We start from the raw sequence: 18,773 nt of genomic DNA on the forward strand, positions 1-18,773 counted from the left end.
GCTAGTGTGGCTCAAGGAGCCCCGAGTTCCAATCCAGCTAGGAGGCCTCAGGCAAGCCACGGCCTCGGCCTCCCCAGCAGGAAAACGGGGACCTCACAGCAGGGGGGGGGTAAAGCGTCCAAGGGGCTGCAGGCAGCGCCCTTGAAGCCCTCAGAAGTGGAGGACTCCTGCCCCCAGCCCCACGGACAGCCCCTTGTTTTGCTTGGCCCTGCCAGGTGAGCTGCACTGCAGCCGTCTAGGGCTCCCCTCGTCCATGGGGCACTTATCACAGCCCTCCACATCCTTTGGGGTGGGCGGGCGGCAGGCCCACCCTCCAACCACGAGCAGGATACTGCCCCATTGGGCTTCCCTGGACTTGGCCCCTCACACACCACTCCAGGCGAACCTCCCGCTCTTCCCCCAAGGAGCCCAGAGCGGTGCACTACACAGTTCAGTTCCTCCTCACAACAGCCCTGTGAAGTAGGTCAGGCTGAGAGAGAAGTGATTGGCCCCGAGCCACCCAGCAAGTCTCGTGGCTGAGTGGGGGATTTGAACCCGGGTCTCCATGGTCCTAGTCCGACAGAGACAGCCACCCTTCTCTGGCCTTCAGGCATTCGGCGTAGTGCCCGTCGCGGCTGAGCCGGGGGGGCCCAAAGGAGGCGGCCGCTCCGGTTGCTCCTCTCTCCCCCGCCCTGCCCAGGAGTGGTGCTGCCTGCAGGCTGGCCATCCATCAGGTAGAGAAACGTGCAGTGAACTGCAGGCCATGTGGCTCCTGGGAGGGGGGCTGGGGGGGGGGGCAACCTGGCAGCCGCCTCCTCCTTGGGTGCCGGCGCTCCTGGCACATCAGGGCCGTTTCCAGAGAGCCAGCCTCACGACGCAAAGAGGGCCGTGAACGGCAACGCTCTGTGTGCCCAATTCAAACCGCAGCTGAAATCCGTTGTCGGCTGCGACTGGGAGCCGCGGCTATTTTTCTGCCACGCAGATGTGGGGTCCCAGGGCTGCGGCGCAGCAACGAAACCCAAAAGGCGGCATCGGAAACGTGAACGGCCCCCTGCTGACAGCCCAGGCCGTGCCGAAGCCCGCGCCAGGGAGACGCTGGGGCCGCCTGTGCCATCCGGAAAGCGCCCAGGAGAAGCCGCTGGGGTGCCTGAGCGCGGATCAGAGCAACTGCCAGACGCTCCCGGATCTCAGAAGCCCAACCAGGCCGAGGGAGCAGCCCGCCTGGCCCCTTGGTCCCAGCAGCCCCCGGGGCCACCCCAAAGATGCTTGGCAGCACCCAGCGGCACTCCCTCCCGGGAAGAGCGCTGACCCCTCCCCGGACCTCAGCCACTTCCCCATCACGAAGAGAAGCGGGCTCAGCGGCAGGCCAAAGAAGAAGTTCTCTCTTCTTTGAACGGGTTCCGATAGCCGTCCCTTCCCCATGGGGTCTCAAACCCGGGTCCCCAGATGGTCCTGGATGATGGGCATTGTAGTCCAGCGTCATCTGAGGAGGCCAGTTTGAGAACTCTGGCTATAAGCAATATAATGTCCACGGGATACAATCTCTGCCCATGTGTGCAGGTTAAAAAACGTAGGCAAAAAGAACATAAGCACATATAAATAGGACAGTACCATATGCTCCTTAAAACACCGTGTATTCCAGATAGGACATTTAAAGATCCAAACAATTAAATACACAAACATCAGGACTCTTAATACTCAGTAACGCTGAGCCTAAAATATCTATTGAGAAAATGCTATGCAATGCCTCCGTCTTTACCTTCACTGGCCTGCCTGGGAGAGAGATTTCCTCTCCAAAATCCCAAGGAGAGGCATGAAAAGCCCTCCTCTGACCCAGCTGGGCCTTTCCCTACTTAATCATTTCACTCCCATTCTTAAAGCAACAGTGCAATAAACCAGAAGACTTACACCCAGCAAAATCCATCGGTAATGATGTGTGCGATAACGAGAGAGCCAGCATCTATTTGAAAAATAAGACAGAGTCTATCAACCTCCAAAGAGATGTTCTGGGGGCACACGCAGCATTCTGAAGCCAAGGGGCGCTGCTCTCACCCCAAGGCCCAGAGTCAAAGCGGCTGGGGCGATCCACTGCCGATTCTGTCTCACACACACACACACACAGCTCTTGCGAAAACTACTCGCGGAGGACAAGAGACTCTCCAGAATTCTAGCATCAGGGCTTGAAACCTAAGCTGCTCCCTGCTGAAGAAACTTCTTTTGGAATATTCTTTTCCTCTCTATGGGGCAATCAGATCAATAGCCCCGAACATCCGATCTTCTGCCCTGTGCCCACTTTGCAGTTCAGTGCTTGACCAGGCAGTTTTTCACACCCAGCTTTTAGTTTGCATCTCCTCCAGAAAGGAGGTGGGCGTTCACACATATGGGCCAAATTTACCCCAAAGTGCCTACACGGGATCAGGGAGCGCTTCACCCACAATCCAGGTTTTTCATTGTGCATTAGAGTGTAGCCTGATTTATATCCGGAGTGGAAAAAAATTCCCCTTTTTGTGTCAGTTTTTGGAGGCAACTTTAAACTCGCAGTAAAGCCTTACAGAAAACCGTCGGCAGAGCCTGTCTGGGAAAGCTCCAGAGGATCTCTGGTTTTAGACCGCTGTAGCGTTCTCCAGTCCTAATCTTCAGTGCACATGTTGTCAGCCCTACAGACATCGGACCACAAGGACATTTTTACTGCACAACCTAAACCTGGACCAGCACAAGAAAATAAAGATTGCATCTTTTTATATAGTTTTATCATTTGATATTTTAGGCTCAATGTTATTGAGTGTTATGGTTCATAACTTTTGTGTATTTAATTGTAGCTTTAAATCTTATATCTGGAGGGCAAAGGAGAAGCGGAGCATGATGGAGTGTTAGGAGTCGTAATTTTTGCATCTGATGGTTTGAATCTTTAAATTTTCTGTCTGGAGCACAGAGTGTTTTTAAGGAGCAAATGGTATTGTCCTTTTTATCTATGTTAATATATGTTTTCTAACATGCATCCATGTGCAGTGATTCTATTATGTGTACATCTTATTGCATGTAGGTATTCCTTGAAAAAGTTATTGGAACATGTGGGAACAGAACTTCCCTCCTGAGGATTCTCTCCGGTGGCCCCCTCAGCTGACATCTCGGCCTCTGCTGACCGTGTTTGGCTTCTCCATCCTGCCCAGCTTTTTCTCGCTTTGGGGTGTGTGTGGGGGGGGGGCGGAGGTGCGGGTGTGTGTGTTCAACATCCAGCCTGACGAAGAGCTCTGATGGACTCAAAAGCTTGCCCACCCGCCCTCTTTCTGGACTGCATTTCCCAGCCGCCTCTCGAAATGTGGAATTCGTTCTCGGCAAGGGGGCCAGACAGGCACGCCCTGTGCGGGGAACAGTCTGCTCTGCTCTGCTCTGCAGGGGGGCTTGGCCCCGTGCATGAAGCCAGCCCCCACCCACGACACAGCTCCCCCTCCTGCCAGATTGCTGGCAGGGGAGGGGAGACACCCTTTCCGGGAGGCTGGGGAGGGGGTCCGGGCAGTGCAAAGCAGTCTGAGGAGCTGCCTGGGGCCACCACCCTCTGGGGGCCCTCCAGGCCTTTGCCACGTGGGGAAGGAGTCCTGGACCGACGACAATGATCTAGGGGGAGGTTGTGGGGCAGTTTCTCCCGCCACGCCTCTGCAGGGTGGCCCCCGGGCACGGCCGTCCTTTGGCTTGGCTCGGAAAGCCCAGGGAGGGGCCGAGGCTGCCCAGCTGAGAGGTGCGCCTCGGTGGAGCCAGAGCAGCCGAGGCGGCGGGAGGGCAGCCCGCACCCCATTCTGCCCCCGACTGCCAGGCTGAAGAGGGGAAGGAGGGCCCTAGAGATGCGTCCACCTTTTGTGCAGGGCGGGTAGAATCAGACCCCCGGGAAATGGCTGCTGCAGGGAGGCTGGAGCCACTCCGGGGACAGCCGGGAGGGGGCGCCTCAGCCCTCAGCTGTCATGGCAACGAGCCGTGGGCCCCCCCCCCCATGCCAAGAGGGAGAAAGTGGGGAAGGGACCGATGTGGCTCAAGGGATTCAGAGGGTGCTGCTGCTTTGGTGGCCACACAATCCTGCTGCACCAGGGAGCAGGAGCGGATCCACCGAAGGAGCGGGGCGGGGGGGCAGCAAAGGAGGCACAGCGGCCTCTGCTTCCCGGCAGCAGCTCAGGCTGCTCCTCTCCCCTCTGCACTGCCTGCAAGGTGGCCATCCCTCAGGTAGAGCTGTATGGTTAACTGCACAGGTCTACCTGATGAACGGCCGGCCTGCAGGCAGTGTGGCTCCCAGGTGGGGCGGGAGAGGGAGAGAGAGGCGCAACCCAAGGGGCCAGGAAGCAGAGGCAGCTGTGCCGCCTTTGGCGCCTGCCCTCTGCAACCCACCCCCCACCCGGCCGGCCTCCTCAGGAGGAGCCACAACTGTCCCGGAGAAGGCCGCAGAGCAGCCAGGATGGGAAGTCTTGCAAGACGACGGGGGTGTAGGGAGGGAGACGGGCTCAGCAGGCCGGTCGATGGGAGAGGTCCTTGCCCGAGATCTCCTCTGAGCCCTGGCGGTGCTGGGGGACCAGAGGGAGCTCCTTCCCTCCCGCTGAGGCCTCGCGGGACATCAGCGCAGAGAGAGCCCTCTTGCCCGCATGGCTCTGAAACAGGCATTGGCCAAGCTGGAGAGCCCACCCAAAGCGTAAGGGGGGAAGGCCAGGCGAGTCCCACTTCCTGGTCCAAAGACGCGTCAGGCGATTTGCTGAGCGGAGATCACACCGGGCGGCGTGATGCTGCTGGATGTCTTCCCCCGCAGCGTCCCCTCCCTGGCCCCGAGAGGAGAATCCCTCCCTGCAAAGGGGCAGGCATGGCAGGAAGCACAAAAGAGCTGCCAGCAAGGAGCGTGGAAGGAACCCGGGGCGAGGCGGTGGGGAGCAGGGAGCCACCGAGGCAGGACTGGCCTCGTGTCTCTCTCTCTCTCTTCCGCGACAAGCGCCGGAGGGATGGGATGCAGAGGGTCTGTCGGCACACAGACACACACCTGGGGCAAGAAGGCGACTGCCAATGGCCAGGAATCGACAGAAACCCCACCCCCACAGCGGAGCATTTCACCGGGTGCTCACTTGCGCAGGATCCTGTGGGTCTCCTGGCTGTTCCTCCAGCAGGGAACGGAGCGGAGGTCGAGACGCTCCTGGGCACTTTCCAGACTGGACACTACAACAGGGTCACGACGGGTCCGCTAAGTGTGCTTCCGAACGGCCCGTGTCTTGGCATCACAGTCCCTGCGCTGCCAGCAAGGTGCTGCTCATGTTTCCGATGCCCTTCTTTCGGGTTTCTTTGCTGCGTTACAGTCCTATAATGTGGCATGTGCAGCGCAACATAATAATAATAAAACAGCTGTATTTCCCCCGCTGGAGGGTTTGGCGGCGCAAGCGAGAAAAGACTGCTCCCCCTGCTGGAGGCTCTGCGCAACAAACAGCCTCGCTCCTTTATTTACATTTTCAATGCCATTTGCCCAAGCCGAAGCCTCTTACCACGGCTGTAGCGGGTAATCTGGGAAGCGCCCTGGCGAGGAGGAGGGGGAGGAGGAGAGGCGCGTCCCTGGGGCCTCCCCCGGCCACAACTGGTGCCGCTGTGCAAAGAGAACCCGACGGCGAGGCAGCGAAGCAATGTGGCTGGTGAAGGGATCAGTCCCGGATGCTGATGGAGAGCAGACCGACAGACAAACGGACGGACGGACGGATGGACGGACGGAGGCAGGCAGTGTTCACGCTTCCACGCAGCGCATGGCAGAGTGGGGCGGGGGGGGGGAGAAGTGGGGCGGGCAACGATGACTCCTCAGTCCTTCAGGTGGGCTTCGGAGACGCCCTGGGCCAGCAGTTCAGCCAGGACATTGTCCAGGTAGTTGGGGTCGGGGTAGCCGTGGCCGGTGAGGTTGGAGCCAAACTCGGTCTTGTGGTGGATCTCGTTCCAGACAACCGTGTCGGACTCCCCTGTCGTGTTGGACGTCCCAATGGTGAAGATCAGCCGGCGTTCCCAGGCCACGATCAGGAGCTTCAGGACCTGGGGGAGAGGCAGGGGATCAAAGAGCCTGTCGACCAGAGATGCCACCTCCTGGGGCTTCGGTTGGGGTCACCAGGACTGGCGGGGGGAGGGCTGCCCTTGGGATGCTTTGCCTCACTGTCAACGATCCATCTTATTTATCTATTATTTCTCTGCCCTGAGCATAAGTAATAAACAAACGGGTCTTGGGGTCAGTCCTGCTGCAAAGGAGGGACACCCAGTAGCAGCTGGCCCTAAGGCACTGGTGGGGGGCGGGCGGGGGGACCGCCAAAGGAGGAGCAGCTGCCTCAGCTTCCCAGCAGCAGTTTGGTGGGTTTCTCCTCTCTCTCTCGCCCTGCCCGAGAGCGGTGGTGCCTGCAGGCTGGCCATTTGTCAGGTAGAGCCACACAGCTCTACCCGACGAATGGCCATCTTGCAGGCAGCACGGCTCTCAGGCGGGGGGGGGGAGGAGAAAACCCCTAACCTACTTCCTTTGCCCCCCGCCCCCCCCCCCCATGGCTTGTTACGGTGAGCCGCTACTGAGACCACCTTGACGATGCCACGTCTCTTCAGCCCACCTTTTCAAGGGAGGCTCCGGCACAACCCTCAGCCCAGGAGACAGAACTTAAACCATCACCTATCCATCCTCTGTCTATCCCTGCTTCCATTTCTCTCCCTTTGCCGTCCAAGTTTAGATTGTAGGCCTTCAGGGGCAGAGGCCTCTCCTCTTGCTCTTTGTAAAGTACTGCACACATCAAGACGGCAATATTAATCATCGTAATAATCAAGGTTATGTAGCCAGGAGCGGGAACTCTGCTCTAGAGAGTCAAATGAACAGGGACAGCCTTTAACTTGGGGAATCAGGCAGTGTTCCCCGTAACAGGGACTCCCAGATGTTCTTGACTACAACTCCCATCACCCCCAGCCAAAGGCCATTGCAGCTGGGGATGCTGGGAGTTGTAGTCAGGACCATCTGGGAATCCCTGTCACGGGGAACGCTGCAGACAGGCTGCTCTCATCTCCCCCAATCCGGCACTGCTCGGCTCTGGCTGAACTCAAGATCCACCTCCGTATTCTGTGCTCCCAAAACCACACCCTGCCTGTGCAGAACCAACCGACTCATCTCAGCCTTCTTTTTAGTGAAGCAGAGCTGGACAGTTTCTCGTCCGCTGGAGTCAGAGAAAAACTTGAAAACCTGGCGGCAAAATCTCAGAAATTCAGTGCGAGGCAAAGCAGGGTTTCCAGTGGGGGTCCGGAAGGATTGAGGGACTCTAGGCCGGTGGAAATTCAAGGGGGGGTGAGGAGGAGGAGGAGGAGGAGGAGGAGGGCAGCCACCCACCTTTCTGCCTTTCTCGTTGTCAGGAAGGTAACAGTGTCGCGGGAAGCCCCGTGCGGTGAACTTCTTCCCCGGATTGGGGTGCTCTGGGCCCTGGCAAGGCAAGAGGCCGGAGGGTTAAGCGAGTTCTGCCAAGAGGGGGCCCGGAGGAGAGGAGGGGGCTCCCCCCCCCGCTCACCACCCCAGCAAAGGGTTTCTGGGTCAAGACCTGGAGGTTTATGTTAAGCCTTTTAAATCCCCGATGAAGCAGCAAATGCCGCCCCCCAGCACTGCTCCTTCCACTCAAAAGCTCCCCCTCTGTGGCCAGCGGCCTCTCTGTTGTTCCGGGGGCTGGGATGGGCAGACGGGCCACCGCTGGCCGCCAACATGGGAGAAGCTGCTCCTCCGGAGGCCAGGGCACTGGGGGTCCAGAGACCGGGGGGGCTGAGAACAGCAGCTTGCCAATCACGGCATCCATGCCCGGCCCTCTGCCCACCTCTCCCCCTGCCATTGCCTCTCCCTGCCTCGTGCCCCTTTGCAGCTGCATGGCTACAATCCCCCCAGCGACGTTCTCTCCCTCCAAAGAAAGGGTCTTTCAGAGGGCCCAGAGCAGAGTCCCCTCGGAGGCGTGCACATGTCTGCGCGCTCACAAGATTTGGGATGTCTGCTCAGTTAGTTTTAGATCCCGCTCAAGTGGAATCAGGAAAGCCGCTCTCCTGCTGGTGCACACACACACGGCCTGGGTACTCGTTCCGCAGACCGACGGGAAAAGCCAGAACTCCGGCCCCGAGGATCAGAAGCACCACCGCCGAGGCCACTGACTTCCGCCTCCCCCGGCCCCGCTCACCTGGATCCCCGCAGGAATGTCGTACACCATGCGGATGGTTCTGCAGTCCACATAGCCCGGCAGCGAGTGCGGGATGAGGTGGAATTCCATCTTCCCAGGGGGCTGAGTGCCAGTCTTCTCCCCATAGATGGCCTTGCAGGTGGGGCACTGCAGACTGCCATCCTGCCGGACAGGAGGAGGAAGGGGCGGGTGTGTGTGCACGCACAGGGACGTCACTGCCCGCCCAGGAGTGCAGGAGGCGTTCTCCGGGACAGCAGCCCCCGCCCCTCCCGGCCATGCCCGCCCCGACAGGCAGAGAAGCCCAGCGCTCCCTCCCGGCACGCCCCCCACCCCCACTGTGCGGGGAAGGGGGGGGCAGAGGTGCAGGCTGGTGCTCCCAGGACTTGCAGGGGCTTCGCTTCAGAAGCGGAAGTCGCTGTGAAGGCCTCGCTCGCCTCTGCCCATTCGTTTGTGGACAGCAGCCACAGGAGAGCCCGAGCAGGATTGGGACCGCGGCAGGGGGAGAGGGGTGGTTTTGACCCTCCAGCCCTCCCGTGGGGCAGCAGCCTTAACCCAAACCTCTCTGCCTTGGAGGAGGAGCTGCGATTTGCAGCGGGGCAGCTTCGACCCCAGGGCAGGCCGGAACCTGCCTTGCCAGCACCTGATTAACGAGGAGCCCACAGCCCAAAATCAGAGAAGCCCGGAGGGAGAAAGAGAGCAAACCAGCACCAAAGCGCCACGAAACCAACAGCTCTGAACAAAAATGCTTAAAAGCCACCACAGAGGGGCCGGCCGTGTGTCCCGAGGGAAGGAATTCTGGGTCTTCACCGGCTGGACCTCCAGTCGTGGTGGAATTTGGTGCGAGGTCTCCGGGGAAGCCTGCAGTGGTCCGATTCAGGCAGGAAACGGTGGTCTCAGGAACACAGGAAGCTGCCTCTCACTGAGTCAGAAACCCGGCCCGTCGAGCTGGGCATCGCCTACACAGACTGGCAGCGGTGCTTCCAAGCAGGAGATGCTGCCGGGGAGGGGACTGGGAACCTTCGGCATGCAAGCAGGCAGGTGCTCCATCCCCTCAGGGGAATACCTTGCAGTGCTCAGACATGTAGTCTCCCATTCAAATGCAAACCAGGGCGGGCCCTGCTTAGCAAAGGGGACAATCCATGCTCACTACCGCAAGACCAGCTCTCCTGCTTCCTCCTGCTCCCACTCCTGGCCACGTTGGTCCACGGCCTGCTTGAGCCAGACGGCAGCAGCCCCGGGAGAGGAGGAGGGAGCCGCCCGCCTCATCCTGGCTTGCTCACTGCCCCTCCGGGTGGGGCTGGAAGGGGCCCTCCCCTCGAAGCAGAGGCCAGTCTGGTGCCTCAGTCTTGGGCTGCCTCTCAGAGCCACGAAGCGTGGCCACGAAACGTGGCTTGAGTCCGACCCCCCTGCTCAGGGCCGGAAACAGCCGCTGGGGTGGGGGGGCACGCGCCCAGCCGCTCCCTGAAAACCACCAGAGTGTCGTCCGTCCCCCCGCCCAAGGCAGGCCGTGGCACTGCTGAAGGGCTCTCAGCACCCGAAAGACCCTCCTGCTTGTGCGAAGAGGGATGTGGGCGGAGAGGAAGGGGGCCCTGCCCGCCGCCCCGGCCTCACCTTGTTGCCGTTGTTGTACATGGCCACCAGGCAGAGGAGATGGTACATGTGGCCACACTTGCCCAGCTTCCCCACCAGCTCCGGCTTGGCCCCCTTGTGCCGGAGGATGCCTTCGTAGCCGGACGAGGACACCAGCCTCTCCATGCAGATGGTGCAGTCCTGTGGGAGGGAGACAGGAGAGGAGGGGGGCAGGAGCCCAGCCAGGGGGTCACGGGGCCCGGCTTGCCTTGCCTCGCCGGGATTTGCCAGCAGGGGGTGCAGCACTTGGGGGCCCAGAGACGGGTCACAAATGCTGCCTTGCAGGAGGGACCAAGGAGGGGCGAGACCAAGTCTGGGGAAGCAAACCATGTGCCGGTCCTGGCCTTCGAAGTGCTACGCGGCTGGGGGCCGGGGTCCCTGTTGGGCTGCTTTGGCCCGCATGAACCTGCCAGGGCCTTCGGATCATCGTCATCTCAGGCCCTGCTCATGGCCCAGCCACTGACAGAGATCTGGCTGGCGGGGACCAGAGACGGGGCCTTTCCGGTGGTGGCCCCTCGACCTTGGAACGCCCTCCCTGAAGAGCTTCAGCATGCTCCCCCTGCCCCAGCTCAGGGTTTTTAAAGAACCATTTGGGCACCAAGGCAGAAAAATGCCTGGTCTGTGTGGCACAGAAACACACGTCCAAGCTGCTGTCACAAAGCCCACTGATCCATCCTTGCTTCAAAGAGTTTTCTTCACCTCAGTCCCACACCCAAAAAGTGTTAGAACCCCCAATAATTCCTTTTCTTAAGAGCACGTGTGCAGAATCGCCTCTTAACAGCTGCAAATGGTAACCACAGTTTAAATAAGTGGGGCCTGGTGCATGCATGGGTACTCAACCTTGGGTCTCCAGGTCCTGTTGGACTACAACTCCCATCACGCCCGGCTACAGAGGTGAGGGGTGGTGGGGGTTGTAGTCCAAGGACACCCAAGGACCCCAGGCTGAGAAGGGTCCCGCTCAGAGCTCCCTGGCCTTCTCCACAGGACCACCCGGCTTGCGGAAGACTCACCTCGTCCGGGGGGTTCTTGACCTTCTGCATGTAACGCCGCACCACGGCCTCGGGGTTCTTGCCTGTACAGGACAAACCAGGCACTTGGGTGCTTGGGGCACCTTCCCTTCCGTTCTAATGCAAACATGGCTGCCGCCTGGCTCTGCTCCACAGCTGGGTGTTCAGATACGTTGGGAAAGCCACCTGAACTTACACCGCCTAGCGGTGGGAGGCGGGCCGGCCGGCCGGGTCCCCTCCCGCCGCCCGGTTCAAAGCACAACGTGTTCTCCCCTGGCCCTGCCCGACCCCTCTCCCCCCAGGAGGCCAAGCCCTGCGCAGCTGCGGGGGGGGGGCGGGGGGTGGTGGTGGAGGCCGCTGGGCTGCTGCCCGCCCCGCCCCCCACTCTTGGTGGCAGCAGCGGTGGTGGGTGGCTGGGGTCCCTGGGAGACCTGGCCCTCTCCGCCCTAGTGGGCAAGGGGGGGCCACACCGGAGCTGGTCGCCAAAGGTCTGCTCAGGTTCACGTTCGGCACAGGGGCTTACTGGGAACCCAGATCTGTAGGAAACGACACTGGCAAACTCCTCAGAGTGTTGAACAACAACAACAACTACTACTTATAGACCGCTTTTCCACAAAGGGTTCCAAAGCGGTTTACACGGAAAAATAATCAATCAATCAATCAGATGGCTCCCTAACCCCAAAGGGCTCACAATCTAAACAGAACCAGAAGACAGACCCCAGCAACAGCTACTGGAGGTTCTGCGCTGGGGGTGGACGGGGCCCGTTCCTCTCCCCCTGCTCAGTCAAGAGGATCGCCACGTCAGAAGGTGCCTCTTGGCCCAGTGAGCAGGGCAGTGAAGACGCGACTGAGCTACAGGGCTAACTTCCTCTCCTTCTCCTCCTCCTCCTCCTCCTCCTTGTTGCGGTTGCTGTCGGCTGACACCCTGACTAGCGAAGGGCTTGCAGAAGGAGCAAAGTGGCGCAAGCACAAGGAGAGGGCGCCGTGGCGCTTGTCGCAGAACAGTCCTCTTGCGTGAGCATCGCTCTCGCGCAAAGGTGCCCCTTAGGACAAGCGAAGTGCGCTGCAGACGGCACAGACACATGCCAGCATCTCTGTCGTGGTGCGACGCGCCCCTGGAACACCACCTCTCGGCTCAGCGCGGCAAACCAGCGAGTGCATCCGCTTGGAGCCTACACAAGGTCCTTCCACAGCCCTCCGTTAGTCAGCTGTGATGCGTTAGTTATCAGCAGGAGGTGGTTGCTCCTGTTTGGCGAGAGGTTTGGGCACACTGACAGGACCACTCGCCCTTCGGGTGGGAGCCCTTAGGGGACCAGCTCTAGTCACTCTGCATGCATTGCTTGGCCTGCTCATTCCTGGAAGTGTCCGGTGCCATGCAAAAATACGTCCCGGAGAGTCGCACAGTCCTCAAGGACGTATTTTCAGGTGGCACAGAGTGCTTCGCTTTCCGGAAGGTCACTGAAATTCTCCCCCCTCCCCCCCAACACCTGGGCTGCATGACTGGAACTCAGTAGCAGCTACGCAGGCGTGTGGGGGGGGCCCCTTCTCCCACGGCACTCATGCCTGGCCAGTTGGGATGCCAGCCAAAGCCACGAAAGCGGCCCCTTCCTTACTCTTCTTCAGGTGCTTCTTCTTGGTCTTCCGGCAAATCCCGCTGATGCCAGGCACCGGCTTCATGTCGCTCTTGTTGACGGGCGGCGGGTGCAGGATGGGCTTCGGGGCGCGGGTGAGGCAGACGGGCAGCCCGGCAGCGCACATCAGGATCCCGGTCATCCCTGCAGGCCGGACCAAGAGGAGGAAAAGAGAGCAACTCCAGCAAGGCAGTGGAAGTGTGGCAAACCTGCCTGGGATTGCTTCCAGGCTTGCTGCGTGCTGCAGACGCAACACGGCTTTCATGTACCATGTGCACGCTGCCTTCCTATCCCGTGGCTGAGCACATACCCCCCACCCTGGTCCAGCTCCACAGGGAGGGGTCCCGCTGCTGCAGCTTCAGTGTGAGGCGTACCTGCCAAGGCAGGATGGACTGGACCAGTTCCATTCAGGTTCTTGACAGGGAGGGCAGGAACCCTGCACGGGAAAAGAAATGGAGAGCCAATCAGTTAAACTGGACATCAACATGCCCCTCCAACCCCAAAAGCTTTAAAGCCAGGCAAGGTCTCAAATTCCTCATGGCGAGCCTGAGATCAACAGTGGCTGAGGCGGCAAATTCACTCCAGCCAACATCCTCACCAACTGTGGGCAGGGGCGGCGTGCAACACGCGTCTGCAGCAGTTGGCCATCCAGAATCTCACTGACGTTCACCAATCCCTCCTTCCCACAGAAGTGCTCTTTAACATGTGGAAACATGTCCCTGAGGGCTGCACGATTCTCAGGGACATATTTATGAGTGTTAACAAGTGCTTCTAGGGGAAGGAGAGTTCAGTGGAAATACGCATAATGAGTATGTGAATAAAGCAGAACTAGTCAAGAAAAGCAGCTGTTCCCTTTCTTTCCAGACAATGTTTGCATATGTGGCAGCAGCCCCTGCCTTAAGGCCACTGGAAGCAGGAGAGACGAGGGAGTGCCCCTCCTGCCACCCACGGATCGTTAAGCACTTACATGAACAATAGCTAAGAAAGTTTTTAAAACCTGCCCAGTTAAATCTATGATGGTGTTGCCACCCACATTTGTTGTAAGCGGTTGTGAAAAGAAAAGAAAAAAAACCCTTAAAAAGCAATCATCTGCTTGATTCCCCAGGGGCACCTTTTTCTTTTTCAGTTAAAGAAAAAGCGTTTCATCAAAGGCTGACAACCCCACTGAATTACTCCTGAGTAGTCCTACTGGAAAGTCTCTTAGAGTGCCTCCTGAGTAACTTGATGCCAGTCGGTGTTCCCAACTCACCACCAAAACTCTGCAGCCTGAATTGTTACTTGAGCCATTGTTATCAAATGGTTCTCACACCGAATCCGGGGTCAGCCTCCAACCTGTCCAGTGATGGCCCCAGAGGCTGCTAGGCTGCTCTTGCGCTGCACTGGTGCACCCTCGCACACTCGGCAGGTCACGGACCCCTCAGCCACTGCGGGAATGTCGTGCTGCCAGAGCCACCACGGAAAAGTCCCTGCGATTGAACCAAGAGGCAGATCACACCTGCCTGGCCCCACGTGAGGCATCTCAGGATTGTTTTGCCTCCGCTTAGCTTGGGGATTCTGTGGCCCAGCAGAGTCCAGCGTGAAGGGAGGGGAGGTTTGGGCAGGGCGGGTCCGACGAGCTTCTGACTCGTCCTGAGCGGAGGCTGCAGCTACACACGCGGCCTCCTCTTTGTCCTGGCCAGCAGCCAGGCCGGCCCGCTTGGGGGAAAGCAGCTGAGCTGTTTGCACTCTGGGGACAACTTTGGCCTAGTAGGAGAGGGCAGCCCGGAGGAGGAGGAGGAGGAGGAGGAGGAGAGCATCACGGGTTCGGCTTGGGCAGGGAGCCGCCAGAAGACAAACACTCGGCGGAGCAGGCCGCCCTGAGGAGCGCGCCCGGTCAGCTCCAGCCTGCAGCAGCGCGAAAGCAGATCCGGTGCCCAGAGCGGATCCTAGCGAGCTCCCCCTCTGGGGGGTTCTATCCTTCCTCTCGCACAGAGGCTCTCAACCGTGGGTCCCCAGATGTTGCCACACGACAGAGATGTACATATCAGGCGGTATAAAAATAGGAAAAACCAACAAGAAGTTTAAAAATACAGCTCCCCTCGTCCCCGGCCACTTCGTCAGCTGGGACCCAGCGCTGGGAAGCCTGGTGTCGAGGACTTAGGGCCAGATCCCTCGATTTCACATGCACACGGCTTTCTCTTAAAAATACTCAAAGGGATTTGTAACTTGATAAAAGCACCGTTAAGAGCATTAATGCCACTGTATCAGCAACAAGTCATCTAAAAATAAGGAAACCGAGCACTAAAAGCAGCCGCCACCAAACACCCATCCAAAGCCCTGGAGAATAAAAAGGTCTTCGCCTGTCTTCCAAATGAATGATAAGAAGTGCTGGTGCCTGTCGGCCTAATAATAATGAGAATGATAATAATAATAATGGACGGATATTTTGAGAGCATGTGCAGAGTGCATTTCCCCCACTAAGGAAGCACGGCCAGATCCACAGGGCTGGGGTTGGAAAACAGCTTTCTGTGGCTCTGGGTCAGGCTGGAGTCCAGGGGTGGTCCTCCCATGAGGCGAGGAGAGGCAGTCCACTGCAGGATCAGGGGAGCGCCAGCAGCACCGCAAAGTGCACCGCCCCCCCCCCAGCCGCTCTTCAGGACCTTGCAGGCTTCGCATTGCGAGGAGGAGAGGAGAGGGGAGGAGAGGGCGGCTTCTGGCACAGCCTCCCTCCTCCTCGAGCAGGTTTGCACGGAGGCTGCCCTCCCAGCAGGGCCATGGGGTCAAACGGCCATGGGGTCATACTCTGGGCTGCCTCTGCAGCCACCCCTTGCGGAAGCTAGCCTCTTGGCACTCCTCCCCCGCATGCCCGTGCCTGGGATGGAGCCGGAGGCTCTCCCTGCTGGCCACCTGGTGCCACCCAGCAGAGGCCTGCCTGGTGCCCAGTCGGACCAGGTCTAGGGGCTTACCTCTCCATGGGCAGCAGCACGGACTCCGCGGATCAGGGTGCTCCTGCCAAGGTGCAGCTCTGCCAGGAACTGACAGGCCGGAATGGAAAGCCGTGCAGAGGGAGGAAGCAAGCAATAACCGCGGCCCCAGGCTGGTGCACAGAAGCCTCGGCCCGGCGCTTCCGGCTGTGCCTGCGACACAAGGGAGGGCACAAGGGAGGGCCCCCCCCGCACTCGCCATCTTGCTGCTGGCTTTTGGCAGGCAACAGCTTGCAGAAGAGCAGACACCAGGCTGTGCAGCCAGGCAGAAAGTGCGATTTCCTCCCCTGCCGGGCCCGAAAGTTTACATCCCAAGAGATCAACTCATTATTATTTTTAACAGGGCCACATTCTGAACAGCGACGGCAGGTGGGCTCTGCCCACTGCTCTGTGCCCAGCACAAGCCGAGGCCGAAGCAAAGTGCCTGGTGTGTCGGGCGGGGGGGGGGGGGGAGCAACTGGCCCCGTCCAAGCCCAGCACAGCCCAGCGGCATCTCGGCACCTGTGGCTGTTTCTTCTAGATGTCCTGTTGACTGCGAGCCCTGTGCGGACAGGAAGCCATCGTGTTTGTTTCTATGTAAACCGCTTTGAGAACTTCTGTTGAAAAGAGAAGAGCTGGCTTTGTGGTAGCAAGCATGACTTGTCCCCTTAGCTAAGCAGGGACCGCCCTGGTTGCATATGAATGGGAGACTAGAAGTATGAGCAGCACTGGAAGATCTTCCCCCTCAGGGGATGGAGTCGCTCTGGGAAGAGCAGAAGGTTCCAAGTTCCCTCCCTGGCAGCATCTCCAAGAGAGGGCTGAGAGAGACTCCTGCCTGCAACTTTGGAGAAGCCGCTGCCAGTCTGGGTAGACCATCCTGAGCTAGATGGACCAAGGGTCTGACTCAGCATATGGCAGCTTCCGGTGTTCCTATGACTCCGCGTAGACAGTGCTAAGCAAGCCAGAGGGAGGAAATAACCTTGGTGCATAATAAAGCGGGGGGGGGGGCAGCCTGGACAGCACTCCGTACTGTACTTTGTCCATACTGCCGGCGTGGCCTTCACCTCCTATATGCGACGCCACACGGTCACCACTGTGGGGCCCAGCAGCAGGAATCTCGGAGCCAGAAAGGCCAGGGGGGCCAAACCTCCCCACGTTTCCAAAGCTGGCTGGGTGTCGCCGGGCAGTCAGTCTCTCTCAGCCCAGCCTACCTCACAGGGTTGTTCTGAGGACAGAAGGGAGAAGGGGAAACCAGGCCTGCTTCTCTGGGTTCTTTGGATGGAGAGCAGAAGGAGGGCAGAGTCAGCCCACAAACAAGCCAGGGTGAACTCCTTGGGCTTCGCACCCTCCAAGACTGGCAACCAACCAGGAGGGACGCCCCTCACGTTACCAACGGACACACGAGCCGATGGGGAAGAGTTTCCGGAGCCGGGCATGTCTGCCCCAGAGAAGAGAAGAACAAGAGAGCCGTCTCCAAAGAGCCGAAGGGCTACCACACAGCCAGCTCCCGAGGGCAGGCCTGGAGCCCGTGGCTGGAAGCGACAAGGAGGCAGATTCAGGCCAGACCTGCAGAGGGATTTCCCAACAGGAAGAGCGGCTGGGCAGTGCAGCCGTCCGCCTTGCGCTGTGATGGGGCAGCCATTGGTCACGGGTGCTGAGCAGGGGTCGGGCTAGAAGGCCCCCCACAAGGTCCCTTCCAGCAGAAAGACTCGATGGTTTTGAGCGTGCTTGGGTGGGCATCCAGGTGCATAAACGGCTGTCTATAGAAGGCACAGGTAACGGTGAAGGTGAGTCTGTGGTGGCAGGCAAAGGAAAAAAGAGGGCAGTGGCGCCTTAAACGCATCTACACTCGGTTGCTTTTGCTCCAGACGGCGGACAGGGCTACCCCTTCGAATGCGGAAGGAACTGGTCTCCCAATGAATGTTCAGGGGAAACGCAGCCATCGCAAACCAAGGCCGCTTCAGTGCATTTGCACCCAGAAATCTGTACCCGAGTAGTCCAAGGGTGGTGTGGGAAGCCGGTGCCTAGACAGAGGCCTCTCCCATGCAGAGAGCGGCAGAGAGAGAGCCAGGCACCCTGAGGCTCTAATCGCTCCTCTGTGCTTTACAGCTCTGCCACCTGGTTGCCATGGCAATGCAGGGCCAGCTCGCTGGTGCGCCAGCAGCCGGGTTCACAACCGGCCGAAGCCTCTTTGGCTGGAGGAGGCGCCGACACATCCCTGCCTCCTCCTCCTCCTCCTCCTCCTCCTCCTCCGCGGGTCTCAAGAGGCGCCGTAGGCAGCAGCACGGAGGACATTTGCGCCTCTCTTCCCCTCTGCCCACTGCCCTGTTCACAGGAGCAAGCGGGTCAGACAGGCTCTCTCAGACCCCAGTGGGTCTGGGGGCCTGTTCTTGCTTGCCTCTCTCCCGGCACCAGAGGGCAGGCAGGTCGTACAGACAGTGGGGGAAACGAGGGGTGGTGCCATCAAGGCTGTATTATGCCATTAAGGCAGGGTGGCCCCCAGATCCCAAGGCCTCCATTTCTAAGCTACTTTCCAAAGGGAAGAAGGAGGCGTCCGAGATCTCCATTTCTCCGTGTGTCTGTCCACCTCCATGTCCTCCTTTAATAACTTTTGTATTTACAATCCAATACAAACCAAATTGTTTGGGGGCCAATCTGCCATCTTGTTTCAAGATGGCAGCCAGCCACTCAAACTAGAGAAAGCATGGAGGCATTTGTGGCAACAGTCAGAAACAAACCAAATTCACCGCACATGGCAGGGGGTTCTAGGTAAATGCCCCCGTATTAAAAGAAACAGGATGTGGACGCCACTCATTCTGCTTGGAACGATTTGATTCTCATGTTACTGCACACGGGCAGTGCAAACCAACAGCAACAGAAAATATATGAAAATCATAGTAGCCATGTTGGTGTGAATGGCTGACCTACTGTGCAACATTAAGAGGGCGGTGGGATTTTTGCACAATGCAAAGATCGTGCAAATTGAGTTGCACAATGGTTGTGCAATTTCACGCTTGTGCAACATACTTGTGCAACATGACATCCCGCTAAAAAAGTTGAAGAAAATGAAGATGTAAAAATATCATGGGACTTCCGACTACAAACAGACAAACATCTGCCACATAATACACCAGATATAACTGTAGTCTAGAAGAAAGAAAAACAAGTCAAAATAATTGACATAGCAATACTAGGGGATAGCAGAATAGAAGAAAAAGAAATAGAAAAAATCTCCAAATACAAAGATCTACCGATTGAAATTGAAAGGCTGTGGCAGAAAAAGACCAAAATCATCCCAGTGGTCATTGGTGCCCTGGGTGCAGTTCCAAAAGACCTTGAAGAGCACCTCAACACCATCGGGGCCACGGAGATCACCATCAGCCAATTACAAAAAGCAGCTTTACTGGGAAC

The 18,773-nt window shown here is 58.7% G+C and overlaps 1 protein-coding gene across 6 annotated transcripts in view; it reads right to left on the bottom strand.

Annotated features, from left to right (window-relative positions):
• Nucleotides 1-1,597: 1,597 nt before the first annotated feature.
• The window catches only part of DTX1 (deltex E3 ubiquitin ligase 1), a 72,531-nt gene continuing 55,355 nt past the window's right edge, over nucleotides 1,598-18,773 (bottom strand). For 5 of the 6 annotated variants that reach the window (XM_053279317.1, XM_053279315.1, XM_053279312.1 and 2 more), the window contains 7 exons: nucleotides 12,795-12,856; nucleotides 12,403-12,564; nucleotides 10,793-10,854; nucleotides 9,765-9,923; nucleotides 8,154-8,315; nucleotides 7,331-7,420; nucleotides 1,598-6,012 (listed from right to left, as the gene is read on the bottom strand). In XM_053279317.1, coding sequence (XP_053135292.1) covers nucleotides 5,788-6,012; nucleotides 7,331-7,420; nucleotides 8,154-8,315; nucleotides 9,765-9,923; nucleotides 10,793-10,854; nucleotides 12,403-12,564; nucleotides 12,795-12,856 — 922 coding nt within the window. In that variant the 3' untranslated portion in view covers nucleotides 1,598-5,787. The remainder of the gene's footprint in view (nucleotides 6,013-7,330; nucleotides 7,421-8,153; nucleotides 8,316-9,764; nucleotides 9,924-10,792; nucleotides 10,855-12,402; nucleotides 12,565-12,794; nucleotides 12,857-18,773) is intronic. The other variant, XR_008312449.1, reaches the window with a different exon arrangement.

Source organism: Hemicordylus capensis, chromosome 15, assembly GCF_027244095.1.
Source record: "Hemicordylus capensis ecotype Gifberg chromosome 15, rHemCap1.1.pri, whole genome shotgun sequence".
Lineage (NCBI taxonomy): Eukaryota > Metazoa > Chordata > Lepidosauria > Squamata > Cordylidae > Hemicordylus > Hemicordylus capensis.